Consider the following 19019-nt stretch of genomic DNA (forward strand, 5'->3'; position numbering starts at 1 on the left):
AAATGCTAAGGGAATATATAATATAGACTATTTCTGGGATAGTACATGACTTAAAAAAAAATTGACTATATTTCTATTCTCCCAAATTTCTATGTGGCTATGTCTAGGAAGTTCATGACAACACCCTATGGAAGAGGTCCATAGAGATGTCAAAGGAAACATTATTCTCCAATCAAATCTTCATGTACATATATCGTAGAATGAGAGAAGGGGAGGAAAGAGGCAATAAACTCTCTACATATGCAAATTTGCGATTATATGGATATTACACTTTTCACTTTTTAAATAATGAATGATGATGGTAACTCCAAGTATCTCAATTTAGGAACGTAAATAACTAACATATATCACGTAGATTCCTTCAAAACAGTCTAAAAATTCTAGTAAATTGGTATTTGTTTCCTTTCCCATACCCAAATTCCTAGCAAATATTTTACGTAAAAAACATACATTTCTCGATTTTTACCAAATCACTGATCAACTCTTTAACCTCTGTTAAATGCAAATGTAAACACAGATGATAGTTATTTTTTTATGGTAACATACTTTTTTTTTTTAATTTGTTTTTCTTTTTTGGGGGTTATTTATTTTTTTGCTGAGCAAGATTGGCCCTGAGATAACATCCATGCCCATGCTCCTCCATTTTTTGTATGTGGGATGCCGCCACAGCACGGCTTGATGAGTGGTGCATAGGTCTGTGCCCGGGACTCAAACCTGCGAACCCCGGGCTGCTGAAACGGAGCACACGCACTTAACCACTACGCCACCGGGCCAGCCCCCAATGGTAACATACTTTTTATTTCACAATTTAAGAAAATTTTATAATGGCAGATTGGCTAAATGATAACCCTTTAAGCTTCAGCATGAAATAGACTTTTTAACTTTTTTTGGTGAGGAAGTTTTGCCCTGAGCTAACATCCATTGCCAATCTTCCTTTTTTTTTGTTTTTTGCTTGAAGAAGATTAGCCTCGAGCTAATACCTGTGCCAATCTTCCTCTATTTTGTATGTGGGTCACTGCCACAGCATGGCTGATGAGTGGTGTAGGTCCGGCACCCAGGATCTGAACTCGTGAACTCCAGGCTGCCAAAGCAGAGCATGCGAACTTAACCAGTACACCACAGGGCCAGCCCCAGATGATAGTTTTATAAAGAGAAAAGGAGAAGAAAGAAAACAAGCTGCTTTTAATTTGGAAAATGCTGTCTATAAATAGTAGATCAATTCCAATCTTCACAATCATTTTGAATCACAACCTTCTCAGACTTAATTATATACCCTTAAGTGAACTAGTTATACAGCTAGATTAACATCACTAGATGTAACACATTACAAAATCCCCAGCTTTGTTTCCTGGTTTGCAATGTACCAAGCTAGCAGTATTTAGTGTGAAGTTGCAAGCATTCAAATATTTTAGCACTACAGCACTCAATCGCAGAGTGTGGGAAGCTATTTTCATCTTGGCTCCTAGAACAGCTGGAACAGATGGATATTTGAAGAAGCCCACATGGACTGAGGAACTGAGAAGTTCATTAGTTATTTCAATACACAAAGCATTACAGAATCACTAAGGGAATATCATTACCACGGTTATAGGGAAATAAAGCACTTTACTTTTGATGAGTAATTACAGTTTTGATTACTGAAAGATTAAGTTTATTTTAGAGACCTCAAGAATGCAAATTATTGTCATAAATATCAGAACAAAAAAATAATAGTAGAAAAATATTTAGGACACCAGATGATAAAAATGAAGAGATTTTATATTGCAAAAGAAGAACTAAGTATGATGAATGGGTTGTATGATGTTTGAAGAAATATGGCTGAATATTTGGTTATCTCTGTTTATCACTGCTTTTGTGTTTCAAGGATGATCAAAATTATTTCTGGTGCAGTTTTATGATTCAAGCAATAAATTGCTCAGTGTAATACTGTGAAGCTAGCCCATCATACACACATTGTTGTACTTTTGTGTATAATTAAAAAAAATAACACAGACCCAAATTTTTACTCTCTATATAAGCTCATAGAAATATATTTGGCACAATCTGTAAACAACTGATTGATATTTCACAGAAGTTCCTTTTCAAGGAACCATTTTCTTACTGATTGTATCTAGTGATAAAACATTTCTAGGCTTTTTATTTATATTTTGGACTTAAACAATTTGTAAATTTTTTGTTTTTTTTTTTAATTAAAGAAAACATAGAAGTAATAAATGACTACATGCTTATGTCAAACAATCCGGAGATGTCTGGAGAAAAGTTATATTCGCTCTCACTTCCCATTGCTTTACTCCCATTCATCAATTCCACTTGCCTCCCATGAGTTAACTACTAATTACAGTTTAGTGTTTATATTTTCAAACCATTTTCTATGAGTTTAAAAATATATACTGTGTGTATATCACATTTGTATACAAACTGTTTTTTTCTTGAATCTCAAATGATATCATAAAGTATCAATTTTTCTGACATGTCTATGTCCTAACCACCACGTTTTGTAGACCTGTTCATGTTAGTACATATACAGATATATATATACCTCATTCTTTTAACAGCTACACTGTAACTATTCCTCTCCTGATGAATATTTTTATTTTTTCTCATTTCTTACCATTGCAAATTGCATCCTTTCACAAGCATTTGGGTGTGTGTGTGTGTGTATGTATGTGTGTATACATAACATGTGCCTATGTTTGTGCACATGTGTAAGTCCTTCCTTAGGACAACATTCTAGAAGTGTAATTGCTAGATTTCCATTCTGTTCATTTTTCAAATTGATGTGTTTTTAAACTAGCACTCCATATAACAATTTTTTTCACTAAGTAATTCACCCCAAATGATCTTTATGTTGTTGTTTCTTTTCTAATGTAATAAAAATTCATGTTCTTCAGAGGCAAGGTTTCTGATCTTACATCTAATGAGTAAATGGATAATCATTTCACTTTCCCTTCATAGAATAAAAATTAGAAAATTATGCAAACTATTGAACTGTTATCTTTTGATTAAATTAACCATAATTATAAGTCTATATGGAATCCACCTGCTTCATATTCTTCAAAAGAAATTAATTTTTCAACAGCAATTATTTTGATCTGGAAATGTATACTAATAACTTCCTATAGCCTTATGAAACCCATTAGATTAAACAACTTAGTCAGCCAAATATTTTACTAATCCGCAAAATGTCATTTAGAATATTTTATTTACGATGCTTGAAATGACAAGGAAAAATTATACTCAGTGGCTCTCCTGAAACAGTATTTTACACTTGAAAGGAATCATCAGCTCTGAGAAGTTCTACTATTTGTGACTATTTTACTTATGTTGCACTTAAATAGTAAAAAAAAAAAAGAATTCATTTTTTCTTAAAGTAATACATATACCTGACTCTCAACATTCTCATAATAACAACAAAAAAGAACCACATCAATATTAACAAAACAACAATGGATTTGGAAAAATATAAAAGTTAAAATTAAAAATAGATGAAATGTTGAAATTTTTATATATGCTGAACGTATTCCACTAGTGTTAAGATGGACACATATGCAACTGGCAGAAGAAAATATACTGCCAGTTACACTGGCAGGAGAAAATGCAAGTTTCTTAAGTTTCATTTAATATTCTTATTAACTTTGGGCAACACAAATGACTTACCTTACCAGCGTCACAGTCAGTTCCATCCATTGGTGGATCTAGTTTGGTTTTGCATTCTTTCTCACCTTCTACCTTGCACCACAACCCTGTGCAAATAACATGCTGAAAACAAGGGTATAATAACTAATAAGGGGAAGGTATCATGTTTTTGAGGCTAAGTCAATAATTTTTGAGAAAGCTATTTTGACAGACCAACAGAAATTATTTGAAGAAAATTATGCTTTAGGTACCTTTTATATTAAACTTATAATTGAAACAGCATATAGCTCATTTATTGTGATGGAAAAATTGATACATAAAACCAGAATATCTGTTTAACAAAATTAAATCTTTTAAAATTTCTTTAAATTAAACACATGTGATTATGCAAGATTAAGTAGCTACAACAGAAAAAGTTATGCTAAAAATCACTACTTATACAATTATATGAACCAGGCTGGAAGAATTAAATGATGGTGTTTGTGGTATGAATTTAGTCCCTTGTGTCCTAAAGCCTGTCCTCACTTATGCTCAGTTTGATGCTTAAATGCCATGGTTGGTACTTCTTTATTTCATCACATAGCCTTGGCCCTTGACGCAATATACAGACTCTCAATGGGTATGTTTCCATAAATCGTTATCAGTCACTTTTACCTCAGTATGAATGAGTTTTAGATCTCCAGGTTACAATGAACTTTTTCTAGGGAAAAGCTGAAGGGAATAAAAAAGAAAATACTAGGATAAAGCAGCAGAGACATAGCAATAATGAAAAAAGTGAACTCTAGGGAAATGCAAGAGGAAAGACTGTCAGAAACTGTCACAGTTATAGTTGTGCCCAGCCCAGAGACATAGATATAAAGAGGCACAGCTGACACATTCTCAAGGACTTTCTATTTCTGTAAGATGGTTGCAATTTTTTAGACACAAGCATATTATTAATAAGTTGCATAGAAATATGAAATCCATGAGGGACATTTAAAGGTGTTAGAGTGATCTATAGTGAAGATGATTATGTTACTACCTATCCAGATACTTGGAGAAGAGTGTGGAAGAGAACAGGTCAATAAAGACAGAAGAGTGGCAATGTGAAAGACACAGTCATAAAAAGGTGAGCAGACCAGTGTAATGGGAGGAGGCATATGACATAAAGGAGGAGTGAAAAAGATTTTAAGACAGAAGAACCAGATCTTGAATGCCAGGAAGGACTAATGTTTCAAATAGGGCTGTTACAACTCTAATACCGAATTTGTCACAACTCCCAAAATACTATTTTCCTATTCTATATTTAAAAACTTAGATTCCTGAAATGTTTGCAAGCCCTTAAAATTCAATAGTCTATAGCATGAGTGTGATATATTTTATTTACATTATGTATTTTATCTGCTGTGACAGCTTTTCTGCTTCAAAATATTTTATACAAATAATCTTACTATATTCAGAATATGATTTAGCTATATGCTTTTATTTGCACATATCATTCACCAAAAATTCACCCAGGAACTTATTTTAAAGAATGTCTAAATAAAATTTCTTCTCTGCAATATTTTACACCCTTGAAAATAGACAGAGAGGCTGTTTATCATGTACTTTTGTGGACACATTTATATTTGAATAAATGGATCTCTAACCTGAGAATTTGAGTTCCTAAAAGCTCCCCCCTCACCAAGACCTTTCTCTTAAGGATGTTTTATAATCATGGAGCCAAATTTTCCACCAAGAAAGAATTTTGCTTTACTTATATTCAATAAAGCTTAGTTGTGTTATAACATAAATTACTTTAGTCAAGTTCATTAGTTAACCAATGCATACTGAACTGAAAAGCAAATCTTCTATACTGCAGTTTTAGAATCATGCTTGCTTGTTGAACACTGTTGGTGGTCTACATTCTGACCTCCCACCGTTATCTGCCATTCGAAACAGCAGGTACTCTAATTGATTCCCACTTGAGACACTGAGAACATAAAAGCAAACTTGGCAGCTTTTCAAGATAAGCACAGTCATGTAGAATAAATCTCGTACAGGAGATCTCTTTACCCTTTATGTTCTGCAGGTCTAGGGATCTTACGGTAAGTAAGTTCCAGCCTCGTTCTTAAAAATGACTCAGATTCAGGATTTCAAACCAAACTGTCAAAAATAAAGCAAGAAAATGTTGAAGAAATGGTATGGACTGTTTTCATGTTGCGAGGTGGAATATCTCAGATGTGTGACATTGGAGCTATATAATAATAATAATGCCCATTCTTAAGATAATAAGGGGCAGGGTTGGGTATTTTGTTAGAACCAAACACTCTCCATATGTTACACAGGCCAGAGTCAAATATTTTTTTCCACTTAAATGCTGAAACCACTTAATATGTCAATTAAGAAAAGAACTTTAAAACTTAAAATGCTTTGCACAGAAATCCAGGACAGAATTGCACAACTCAGCATTTCCTAGCAAACTAATAAAAATAATACAATATTCTTTTTTTATTATTCTAGAATAAGAAAAGACCACTAAAATCACATAATATGAATTTGGATGTTTATTTCTAGTAAGCTTTTAAAATGTTTATGTGAAAATACTATATATTTTAAATGGAAGATTAATCGTCCATGTATAAATATCATAAAATTTATCTTCAAAGATAATCCGTACCCATGTCTTTCTTTATAGCAAATAGTTCCATTAAGATATTCTGAAATTTATGTTAAAATAAAAAAATCTTACATGCATATACATGGAAGTAACAATTAAATCTTGGACACGTAACTCCTGTTCTGCGATTTATTATCTTCCAAAATGCAATTTCAATAACTTAACATTTCATTGCAAATGTAATTTAGTATAGGATAATATTTTCAAAAACATTCTTTATCATCACAGGATACCTTAATATTATTAAAGATGGAAGATAGGAAGAAAAAGAGGAGAGAGAGAAAGAGAGGTATTAAAAAAATAGAAAACAAGACTCAAAAGAAATAATAAAAAGCTGAAATCTAGTTGTTTGTAAATACTAATAAAATGGAAAATTAATCAAGAAAAAAAGAAGGCAAAAATAAACACTATCAGGAATAAAAAATGAAGGCATACCTACAGATAATGTAAAGTTTAAACAGAAATAGGAAGACATTATGAACAACTTTATGCCAATAAACTTGACAAGATATATGAAATAAAAAAAAAATTTAAAAACTTACTGAAACTTACTAAAATGGACCCAAGAAGAAATAGAAAAGCTGAACTCTTCTATAATCATAGAATAGTTAAAATTGATTGCTAAAAATCTTCCCACAAAGAACACATCTGGTCCAAAAATTAATAATCTTTCAAGAAACTTAGGTTCTCAATTTATGTAAACTCTCTAGAGAACAGAAAAAAGAAGGAACACTTCTAAACACACTTTACGATACCCAAACCAGATAGGGATTTTAAAAGAAAGTGAAAATAGTGATCTAGCTCATTTATTAACTCAGAGTTAAATATGCTAAAGAAGTTTTAAGAGACTGAATCCAGCAATGCATAAAAAAATGCAATGCACTATGACCAAATTTGGTTTCTCCTTGGAATATAAGGTTACCGTAATACTAGAGATTTGATTAATGTAATCAAGCACATCAATAACTTTAAAATCTCTGATTTTTATATCTATGGATACAAAGCATGTGATGCAATTCAACATCCATTCATTAAAAAAAAAAAAAAACTTAGCAAACTAGCTATTGAAGGAAATGTCTTCACAATTAATGGACATCTATGAGAATCTACAGCAAACCTCATAAAAACAGTGAAATGTAAAAAGTTTTCTTTTAAAATTAGGGAAATGGCAGAGATGGCATCTTGGCACCAGCACAAGGAACTGAATACATGATATATTCAAAGTGGCAAGAGGAAAAAAATAACTGTCAATCTAGACTCCTGAATTCAGCTACAGTTTTATTCAAGACTGAAGGTTAAATAAAGACTCTGTCAAGGAAACAAAAACTGAGTATTTACCACTAACAGATCTGCCCAAAAAGAACATCTAAATGACGTACTTCAAGAAGGAATATGATGTCACAGAAAAGGACTGAAAAGCAACGGTGAGCAAAGAGACTGATAAAAAGGAGGATAACTCTAAATAAATGTTGACTACCTACAGCAACAGTAATTGGATTATAGCTATTATTATAAACCTTGTTTTTAGTGGGAAGAAATACTAGAAACTTAGCTCATTTACATCTCAAAAACTTTATCCCTTAACAGAGAAGATTTGGACACTGACAGTTAAATAAGTTTTATGTCTTCTTTTTCACCTACCCTTCCACATACTTCAAGATTGCTAATGGCAGAAGTTGAGAAATTGACATGGGAAGGAAAATGCAGTCTATGCACAGCCAATAAATGAAGCAGCGAGCTGCAAAGCACTCCTCAATAGAACACATCAGAAAATGTTAAAGAAAGTCAAGGAGTAAGAAGAAATTTAGTGAAAGGAGAACTGTCAATACCTAGTTAATGAAGCCCTAAAGGAAAGAAAAGAATGAAGAGTAGAAATGAACAATGTGAAATATTTGAAAGAAAAATGATCCAGAATTCCCTAGTAAGAAAGAGAGACATACAAAGATCCCCCTTCTGGAACGGTGGAGTGAGTTCCAAGAAGACCAACCCTCTGGTAGATAACAACAATAAACTGTGGACAGAATACAAATAACTTCCTGGTGGTTCTGGAGAGTGAACAAAGGCAATTAAATTTTTTAGGGTTGCTGAAGGGATTGGCACAAGTGGAGCTCACCATCTTTGCAACTTTGACCTAATAGTGGCCTGTGGTCATGGCATGACAATGAGTGGCTAAATCAACAGTGAAAAACAGGCCATCATTTTAGACTCCTGAAGACAGAAACTGGAGTGCTTAGCGCTGCCAAAAACTGTAAGGACAATCCCAAAACGAAGAGAAATAGAGAAGACTAAGTCTTTAGCTAACACCTGACCCAGACACACGTGGGACACACTCCAAATAGCCCAGATAAGGGAAGAGTGAATTGATCCAAGATACGAGCTGCTGTCTACAGCAGGTAAGACAAAGTTTCCAGTTTGAATCTAACAAACTCAGTTGTCTGTGAAAACAAAAAACAAAACACTCTTTGGTGGAATATACCAGAATCCAGAGTATCTGCAACAGGGGTCAGTAAACTTTTTCTGTAAAATGCCAAATAGTACATAACTTAGGCTGTGGGCCATATAGTCTCTGTTGCAACTATTCAACACTGTCATTACAGCTTGAAGGCAGCCAAAGAGAACAAGAGAACAAATGAGCGTGACTATGTTCCAGTAAAACTTTGTCTACAAAAACAGGAAGCCAGGCCCTAGGCAACAGTTTGTAAGAAAATAATGTATTAATATATAATGTGTTACTGTATTAAATATCACAGAATAAAAACATATGTCTGCACAAATAATCATTCACAAATGTTCAGGGTAGCTTCACTCATGATAGCTAACATCCCAGATGTCTACTATGATGTGAATTAACAAACAAAATAGTTTATCTACCAGTAGAATACTATTCAGTAAGAAAAAGGAACCAGTTACTGATGCACATAAAAACATATAAAGAATGTATGACTTTTGAATGCAGAGGAAAATTTTGTTTCTTCAATGGAAAATAGGAAAGGAGAAAAAGGAAAAAATAGAGTACAAATATGAAACACAAACATAAAATAGGTTGACAGATTAATAATCCTAAAACCCACTAATTTAAATAAATATAAAAATGTTAAACCAGCTGATGAAAATACAAAAAACTACTACCATTGGCTTAAACAGAAGAATATAAAATCTAGCAATTGCTTTTCTCTAGTAGATAGATCTATCTATATATATCCATATCCATATTTATATTTATATCTGGAAAAGTTGAAGATGAAAGTATGGAAAATATTAGCCAGGATAGTGGTTTTAATGCCAGACAAAATAGACTTTAAGGCACAAGTCATAAAATAAAATGGAAAAGGAAAAAACAGATCAAGCAGATGAAAAAGCATAAATATGTATGCACCTAGTAATATGACTCAACATTATATAAGGTTACATCAGGCAGAACTACAGGGAGAAAAAAATAAATCAATAGTGAGAGTTGGGTATTTTAACACATGCCTATCAGTTACTGATAGATCAATCAAACCAAAATAAGCAAACGAATAGATATTTTGAGTAATAATATTAATATGCTTCATCTAAGATCTAGTGGTAGATAATGAACGTTAAAGAACACATATTCTTTCAAGTACACAGAGAAAAATTACTAAAATTTACCACGTATTACATTAAACAGGAAACAAAAAATTTTAAAGAATTGGCATCATATAGACTACTTCACCTTATTTCAGTGTAACAAAAGTAGATATGAATAATAAAAAGTTCTCTCTTAAAAACTTCCTTCGTTAATAAATTTAAAAATAAATCCAAAATGTCTCTGGTGCTAAAGACATATTTAAGCTGAAAAAAAATGAATGTACTCTATAAGAATTTAAATCCGTGGGTTGTAATTAGTATTTTGGTGGTGAACATGATGTAATCTATGCAGAAATAGAAGTACAATGATGTACACCTGAAATTTTTACAATGTTATAAACCAATGTTACTGCAATAAACAAAAAATTAAAAAAAAAAAAAATCCAGAGTAGGGAAGAATTTGTATAAGATGGAAAATAACCAAAAAGAACTCAAAACAAAAACACCACAATCTTAATGGGAAAATTTGATGGATTTGACCACATCCAAATTAAAAGACTAAGGACATTGTATAAAAAGTTAACAAACAAATGACACACTATTTATAAGTAATAAAGAATTCCCAACCAGAATATAGAAAGAACTCCTGCAAATCAGCAAGGAAATTAGAAAAATTGAAAAATGGGCAAAAATGTAAATAGGTCATTTACAAAGATAGGGACTTGATGCCCATGTCAATAAGAAGTCATGGAAAAAAATTAGTTCTAAGAAAAGAAATTAAAGAGCTAGATTATATAGTCAAATAAAGTGCCATCAAATTCATGTACTCACAGACTGTGTAGGACTAAAGTTCAAAGGACAAGATGAAACTTTGACTAGATGGCAAAACAGGCAGAATCAATTCCTGGTAGTTGTAACCCACCATAATTTTCCTGACCTTATAGGAAGAAAGGGCTTTAAAAATCTACAAGTTCTCCAATCTTGCCATGATTTATCAATGATGCTGTTTTAGTTGTCCAAACAACTACTAGCCCTCAAGGTCTATTTCATGTTAAGTCTTTTAAAATCCAAATTCCTGTTGCCCTTGGAATTTCACAATGGCAAATCACAGAGACTCAGTCTTCTAGAATTCTTCAGAAGGTACCTCATTTCAATGCCAGCCTGTTCATTGGATCTAAAGAGAGGTTTTAGAAGTCCTACATATATTCATGTGTCAAGTTAATATAACAGAAATGTAAAACTGAAACTTTTCATGTTACTTTCTTAAGTCACCATATGATTCATTTACACTAGAAAGTTCTCTATACAATATAATATGTATGTAATTCAAAATGTGCCTACTCCAAAACTAAAGGCAGAACCTTAAGTTTCCCGGAGGTCTTCAATTTTTTAGCACACTTCCTTCTTACTCAAAAAACACAACTCTTGCATGGCCACTTCTTACTGTTTCTAGGGAAACATTCATACCTCTGTATTCTTAGCCAGGCTAAGTAACTGCAAGCAGCTATTACAATGACTTGATGCAGCTGGAGCTGGCTCAGCCACAAGATGCCAGATGGCCTAGAGGCACCCATTGCTTAGGACTCAGGAACAAGGTCATCCAAGAAGTTAGCAAATTAATGTAGAAGAGTGAGCTGTTATTGCTGGGGGTCAAGATGTTTCACAAGCATCTCTACAGCTATGCCTTGAAACATTTTGCAGATGTAAGTTGCTATCCTAAGAGTAAATTCATGTCATTAATTAGATCAGCATGTATGTAATGTTGGAGTCCCTAGTGCTTGTGTATAACTGTTTACAAGTATGGAAGAGAAATGTCTAATTCAAATACTATGGACCAACTGTCATTGTCTCTAAGATCCTACCAGAAACACACATGTTGAAAAGTTGCTATGAATCTTCACTCCATGCAGCTTGATACTTACTTATAATTGATTAGAAATGAGATGGTGATAAGGATGCTTGATTATGCTTGATTAACTCATGTGTAAGCTGTGAAACATAAGCTATCTGCTTTTATAGGTTGGCTTTTATCTAGTCATTAAATTAACATTTTAGGTTGTCTTCATGTTACCTTGGCATATTATATATCTAAGAATCAACTATATGATTGAAAATTTAGAATCATTATTCCATCATTCAATTGATTCACTTATTCATTTAAGAAATATTTATTGAGCACTCTTTTAGGTGCTAGACATACAGTGATAAAAAAAAAAAGACTGATGAATCCTCTGATGTTATGAAGCTTGCCTTCCAGGAGATTCATTTTGTATAAAATCTAGATGACAGATTGGTGGATATGGTGACTCCATATGTATCCACTTGAAGGTATACACGTGTGGCTTAACAAGCAGAACTATTCAATCTTCTACACTTACAATAAACTATTTCCCCTTATATTTTAAAGTTATACCTCCTGACACTTATTATGTGTTCAGGGATTTCCAGATCTTCAAGTAATAGTATATCAAACCCTGTGGGAAAAACATGTCAACTGCATATTCTCAGACTTCATTTTACTCCCCTTGTCTTCAGCTTTTGGAACAAGCTAATCTTTTCCACTTTGTAAAATGTCTTCACCTAGCCTCCAGAGTCTTACTTTCTATTGGTTCTATTCCTACCAATAGACTTCTTCAGAGTTTTAATTGTTGCTTTCTCCTTATCTTCCTAACCTTTACATATTGTAGTGACCAAGTTCTCAGTCCTAGAACTTTTTCTCTTCTAACTCATTTTCTAATAGTATTATTTAATATCATGTCTTCAACATCACCTACTTGTTGATGATTTCCAGATATATATCTATCCGTGACCTACTTACATCTCCACATGGATGTCTAATGGGCACTGTGAACTTAAAACATGACCAAAACTGCTTTCCAGGGCATTTTGGTTTCTGTTTCCTGTTGCTATATTTCTCCCAAGGTAAATGCATGGCTTGCTTTCTCACTTCATTCATATCTTTAAACAAATGTCACCTTCTCTAGGAAGGCTTCCCAGATCACCCTACATAAAATAGCAGCATTCCTACCCTCTCATCCCTGGTTGTATTCCCTATCCTTCTTACCTGAGTTTATATTTCTCCAAAACACTTACTATCAACTGACATATTATATATGTGTTTATTGTCTGTTTCCTCCAACTATAACATAAACTCCATGAAGGTGGGGTTTTTGTTTCCTGCTGCATTATTAGCACATAGAACAGTGCCTGGAAAGTAGCTGGAACTCAATAAATATTTGTCAAATCAATGACTAAATTTGTAAATAATCCCTTCAATGGTTCTATCTATCTATCTATCTATCTATCTATCTATCTATCTATCTAGTGCCTACACTTTGCATGCTGCACTAATTTGGGATTGGAATGATGATTTTTCAAGGGCAGGATCAGAATGCTATATTTTGGAATCATAGAAGTCCAACCTCTTAGCTCTAAGAGACTCTGAAAGATAATGTTGTCCCACTTCTTGTTCGATAGAGGGTGGCTTAGAAAGAAAAAGAGCTCTGCCTAAGGTTACAACTAACAAGAGGAAGAATCACCATCAGAGCCCAGGCTTCACGCCTCTCCAGCCAGTGCTCCCCAACCAAACCTCAACTCAGAGACGTTACTTCTCCTTGCCTGCCCACAGCAGCCCAGTCCTTTCTGACATTATTTTTTAAATTGTTCTTGATAAAGATTACACACAGAACTAGAGAAAAAACTAATTTTATAAATAAAAAAGTCACACATACAAAATTTGAGAGGAAAAAAAAGGAGGGCGTTTCTGGATACCTAAAACCTCAAACTTCATTTTATTTACAAAATGCCTAATTTAAAACAGGGCAACATCCTAGGATATTGAGAAGCATAGATTTAAAAATCTCCAATAAACACTTATACTTTAAGAGACGGAAAAAAATCTGTGCAGGTGGGTTAGTGAGAAATAACCATATAAATAGAGAAAATAGCAGAGAAAAATAAAACAAATCGATGAAGATATTTCTTAGTCCTGATGGTGTAAGCACTGTAGCAGATAAAATGAATTCAGTTTAAATACAGGATCTGACGTAAGGTTTTTCCCATACGGCAGCCAATATGTAAAGAAGTTTGAGTTCCTTAAGAGGCAGTAGAGCATAGTCGGTACAATGTACTCTGTTCTTTGGATTTGCATCTAACAGCCCCTCTTCATAGGTGTAAGAACTTAATTGTTCTATCTAACTTCTACAGGCCTCAAATGGTTGATCTGTAAAATAGGACTGAATAATAACTTTGGCATATAATTGTTATAAGAATCAAATTAGATCATAAACATAAATGATTTACACACTTTACGATACATATTTTAGAGTTCCAAATATTGTAGAATGGCACTAATAAAATTTAACTAACTGCAATATGATATACATTAAAAATAATTTCTAAAAGCTTTTAAAAGTCATGTTTGTGAAAAACAATCTAAAATTTACCAAAATCATGTTTGTGGTTGATCATTTGCTAAGTTTTTCTAATACTCGGGATACTTTATAGAACATGAAAATTTTCCATTATCAGCTCTATCAATTCTCTATAATGCATGAACTGAAACTATCTCCTACACAATAACACAATGGTAACTATAGACAGCCTACTCTATTTTCCAAAACAATGCTAATTTCAGCACGTAAAAGTGTCTACCCACAAAATCAATCCTGTGTACCTCAAAACATTCATTTTACCATAAAGATTTAAGAAAGAAGTTTGTGACCCAATTTTTGATTGTCTAAAGGCCTGTAGGTGAGAGTAGAGTGAACAAGAAGATTGGTAGATGAAATCACAGAGGTATCAGGGACAGATCATATAGAGCCAAGCTCAGTACTGTCATAATTATTATACCTGATGCTAAGTTCCAAGGATCCATGGCTCTGCCACATATAAACCCTTGTGAATCAGGTCACAATCACACACGTACACCAGTTCCTTTTGAGCTCCACTACTGCCAGGTGAGTATTACAGTCTACATATCCTTTCACACTTCACATTTAATGCAGCTCCAACTCCTTCACACCTTCACTAATTTTAATCGTTAAGTCAATTATTCACTGAGTGCCTACCATGTGCCAGTCCCTGGGCTAGATGCTGGAGAGATACTCTCTGTCCTCATGGAGCTTACACACTAGGGCGGGAAATTAAGAAGAAGGAAATGATAAGCAAACAAGTGAACAACTCCTTTGATAAGAACTACAAAGCAGAGAGAGCATAAAATATGTCATGATGCCATATACTCTTTTCCTTATAATGGATTTTAATTATGCTACCAGTAATCCAAAACACCATTATCTTCAACAAAACCAAACTCCTTTGAGGCAATCACAGAAACCTAGGTAGAGTGAAATACAGCTACCAATTCACCCTAAGCATGACTATCAGTTAATCCCTGAAATACAAAGTATGTGTGATGGTGTATATTGGAAGAGATGGGCAGATAGGGGATGGGTAGCAGGAAGAGAGAAGACAAGAAAGAAGGAAGGGTAAATAGAGCTAAAATTCTTACATCAATAAGAAGGCCTTCAGACTTCAGACTTGTACAACTGGTCTCTCTGAGTAATTAGTGACCATTTGAATACTAATACGTAGACACTACTTAGTTTACCATCATAAGTTTACCCTTTCCCTCTATTTAGAAATATATTCTCTAATGTTTGCTCCTGTAGAACATAGTTTTAACATTTTATTGTCAGGGTTAAAAGATATAACTCCTCCTCCACAATTGCATGTTCATATATCGTTTTTATTACATTTTCACCCAGTGACCTACCATGTAAGAAAGGAAGAGATTTAAAACAGAAGCATTGAACTGGCATAATGCAAATACTTCCCTGACTTCAGTGCCATTTTTGAAGTAGGAATTCTTAGGTCATTCCTTCCTGACTTTGATTATATGCCCATACCTATTTCTATCACTTCCAAAGTGCCAGAGGAAAAATCGCAGAAAACTTTTCTTAGAAAATCTTTCTTTCCAAGATTGGGGTGCTCTTGAGCCACAAACTTTAAAATAAAGTCATCTTCCCCTCCTCCAATCAATACTTCTAAAGAATGAATGTGAACATACACTTAAAAACTCCCACCTGGACACAATCCTTACCTGCATCTCTTGACAAAAGGAAGCCAATGGCCCAAAGAGAATCTGACATTGCTCATCAGCAGTGTATGTCATCCCTGGCAACTTGGAGGGAACCAGCACGGAATTGACACTTTGGGGATTTGTCTGTAGCAAGCAGTTACTGGCCTTTGACCTGGCAATATGCAGATATGTGTAAAATTTTGAATTTAATGTAAAAAGTTCTTATGATTAGTTAGCACAGCAACAGGAAATATTTTTATAATATTAAAAATATGTTCTTACTTTTATTTATAAACTCTTCTACTGAATGCTCATAGGAATTATTCCATGTACAAGAATCATTTATTTACAATTATTTAAGATAATTCTAATAATAATGTTCAAGTTAAGTAAGAGAACTTTTTGGTTTATAAAGGCCTTTCATATGGATTAACTCAGCTAATCTACATAACACTGTGAGGTGTTTACTATTTTACACATTTAGAAGATGAAGAAGCTCAGACTCAGAGAGCAAGTTGCCCAAAAGCAGTATGTGTAAGAAATCAACTATATTCAGGGATTTAAAGAGTCTATGGAAAGCATTATTAAGCGAATATCAACAGTACAAATATTGTTGTACCTTACATTGTAATACAACTTCCATTTATGAAGTGACATTTAACTTTATCAGAGTTCTGATTAATGTGAAGGCAACTATACAAAATCATGCATGTTCCTTAAAACTCATTAGGGCCTACTGAAGGGCTGCTGTTGTAGTGAGGTGGTGTGTTCAAAATACTACATGCTCTGATTGCTGTTCTACACTATCATGACAAAGAGCATGCAGACTGTATTGCACATATTTCAGAGCAGAGTTATGACAATGTAATAACATTATATTTCAGTAGATTTTAATATCTATTTAACAGAAAAAATAGGCTTGCCAATTTAAATGGTATGGAGAAATGAATAAAATTTATCTGTGTAGTGAATTTAGCTAGCTAGGTGTTCCCACATTTCTTACTTAGAATTTTGGATACCTTAATCATCTCTCTTACTAACTACTTTGCATATCACTTACTGTTTCACCTGCTCCTTTTATTACCAAAGGAATAAGTAAAGAACAAGGGCTTTAAAACGAAAATTAGAACAATAATAATAACACATTTTCCCACCAGACAGAAGCAAAGTGTTACTACTATTGAAGGTGGAAAAGAAGAGAATCAAGGACTATTATAATGTTGAAAACTATATATTAATGAAAAACGATTCAGAGTTTAGAAGTATCACAATGGAAATGTGGAAATTTTGTTCAAGAGGTTCTTTGTGATAACAACAGATGTGCTAAGTGATGAGCAATGAGAATATTTCCACTGGGAAATTTCGAAGAGACAAATAAATACAGCAACAGATTTTTTTTTATCATTATAAAAATTTTCAACCTTAAAAATCATCTTGCCCATCCTTCTACTTGAAAAATGTGGAAACTAAGAAGCAGATGGGTTAAAAAATGTGGATGAGTCAATGGAAGAGCCAGGATTGGAACCAGGTGCCTTGATTCCTAATCTAGTGTCCTTTCCGCTCTGCCGTGCAACCTTCCCTGGTTGGTAGAGGAAACAGGCACACATAAACATTCACAATGCAATAACAGTAAGTGACCTCAGTACCTTAGAAATCTTTCCAAATCTTCCTTGCTACATCGGGACCATGAAACATCACCAAGATTTTGTCCTTTAATCCATTCACCAGACATGATATGAAGACCATCAGCACATGATGGGTGGTCATTGTCATGATTAATGCCCATGCTGATTCAGAATATAATTAAAATAAAATAATAACATCAAGTAAATATTACTTTTTAACTTTTCATAACTGCAATTAAATAACAGTTAAATGCTTAAAATAATGGGAGAGAAATTAGTTTTAAAGGTCAAAATAAAATTAGATTTCAGACTGATTTACTTTTTAAATTTTGTTACCCAGATTAAAGGTAAGTATTTTTATTTAGGGCCTATTTTTTAATATATTATTTAGAACATAAATATTTTATTTAGAACATTTCCCCAATCAACCTAGAAAATGAAAAGTTTGGTCACCTATATCAACATAATCTATACATACATTTTTCACATAGTAGTATGTATGACACTAGAAATAGTAAGTTGCTATTCAACCACACTAGATTCTCGCTCTGGCCTGGAGATCTTCTATTCATACTCTTCATCAAATCTGAAACCACATCATTATTTTCCCAATCTGCTTCACTGGCCATCTTCTTCCACTCATTATATAACATACACTGTCCCTGGGAAAGCTTCACCTACTTGGCCATCTTCATCTTTTCTAGTGAATCTTGAATCTGTTGCTTTAAGTTGGAACTCTATTCTAAAAATCTGACATCTCCAAATGGATACACTAGAGAAACCATTAAATGTAATACACCTAAAAATTGCTCTCATTATTTTCTCTTTCAAACCTCAATTTACTCCTGTATTCTTTCTCTCTCTTGCTCTCTTTTCTGTGTCTTCGCTAGCCACCAAGTCTGCCAAATCAAGAATCTTCAGGTCATCATTTATTCTTTCTTCTCCCAAATTATCACCCAGGCTATTTTATTTACTAAGTGTTAGGGCAAGCCCTGCCAATTCTACTTTCTAAATATTTCTCTCAACTGTCACCTGCTTTCAATTCCTTTGTTACTATTAACAAAGACAATATTAACAAAAGACTATATTTAGTCGACAATTATTATGGCATTACGGGTTCTGTGCCTCTGATCTTTACCAACATTCTCCCTTCTTCCCCTCCTACTCCGCCCCAGTGAAATCTATTTAAAACACAACTGGACTGACTCTGCTTTCCCGTTACCTACACGGCAATTTCCAGCTCTTTAACCTGGTACATAGCCTCTTCATCTTCTTGCAAGTCATTTATTGCATTTCCTTTTCAGCAATACCAAATGACTTGTAGTTTCCCCAACACTAAGTTGTTTCTTATTCTCTTGCAATCAATAGTTATTTAGCATTTTCTATGTGTCATACACCATACAAAGGAGTTTATAAGCTTGAGTTAAACAATTCTATGAGGTAGGAATTACTATAACATCCATTTTGCTGATGAGAAGTAACTTTCCCA

At 33.5% G+C, this 19019-nt stretch overlaps 1 protein-coding gene across 1 annotated transcript in view; it reads right to left on the minus strand.

The window, feature by feature from the left end:
- ADAMTS19 (ADAM metallopeptidase with thrombospondin type 1 motif 19) overlaps positions 1-19019 on the minus strand; it is a 226973-nt gene that overhangs the window by 82808 nt on the left and 125146 nt on the right. Inside the window, exons 9-11 of the mRNA XM_004420243.3 lie at positions 17552-17692; positions 15927-16077; positions 3658-3759 (exon numbers count right to left, since the gene is read on the minus strand). Coding sequence (XP_004420300.2) covers positions 3658-3759; positions 15927-16077; positions 17552-17692 — 394 coding nt within the window. The remainder of the gene's footprint in view (positions 1-3657; positions 3760-15926; positions 16078-17551; positions 17693-19019) is intronic.

Source organism: Ceratotherium simum, chromosome 4 (assembly GCF_057802395.1).
Source record: "Ceratotherium simum simum isolate JZ-2026a chromosome 4, ASM5780239v1, whole genome shotgun sequence".
Lineage (NCBI taxonomy): Eukaryota > Metazoa > Chordata > Mammalia > Perissodactyla > Rhinocerotidae > Ceratotherium > Ceratotherium simum.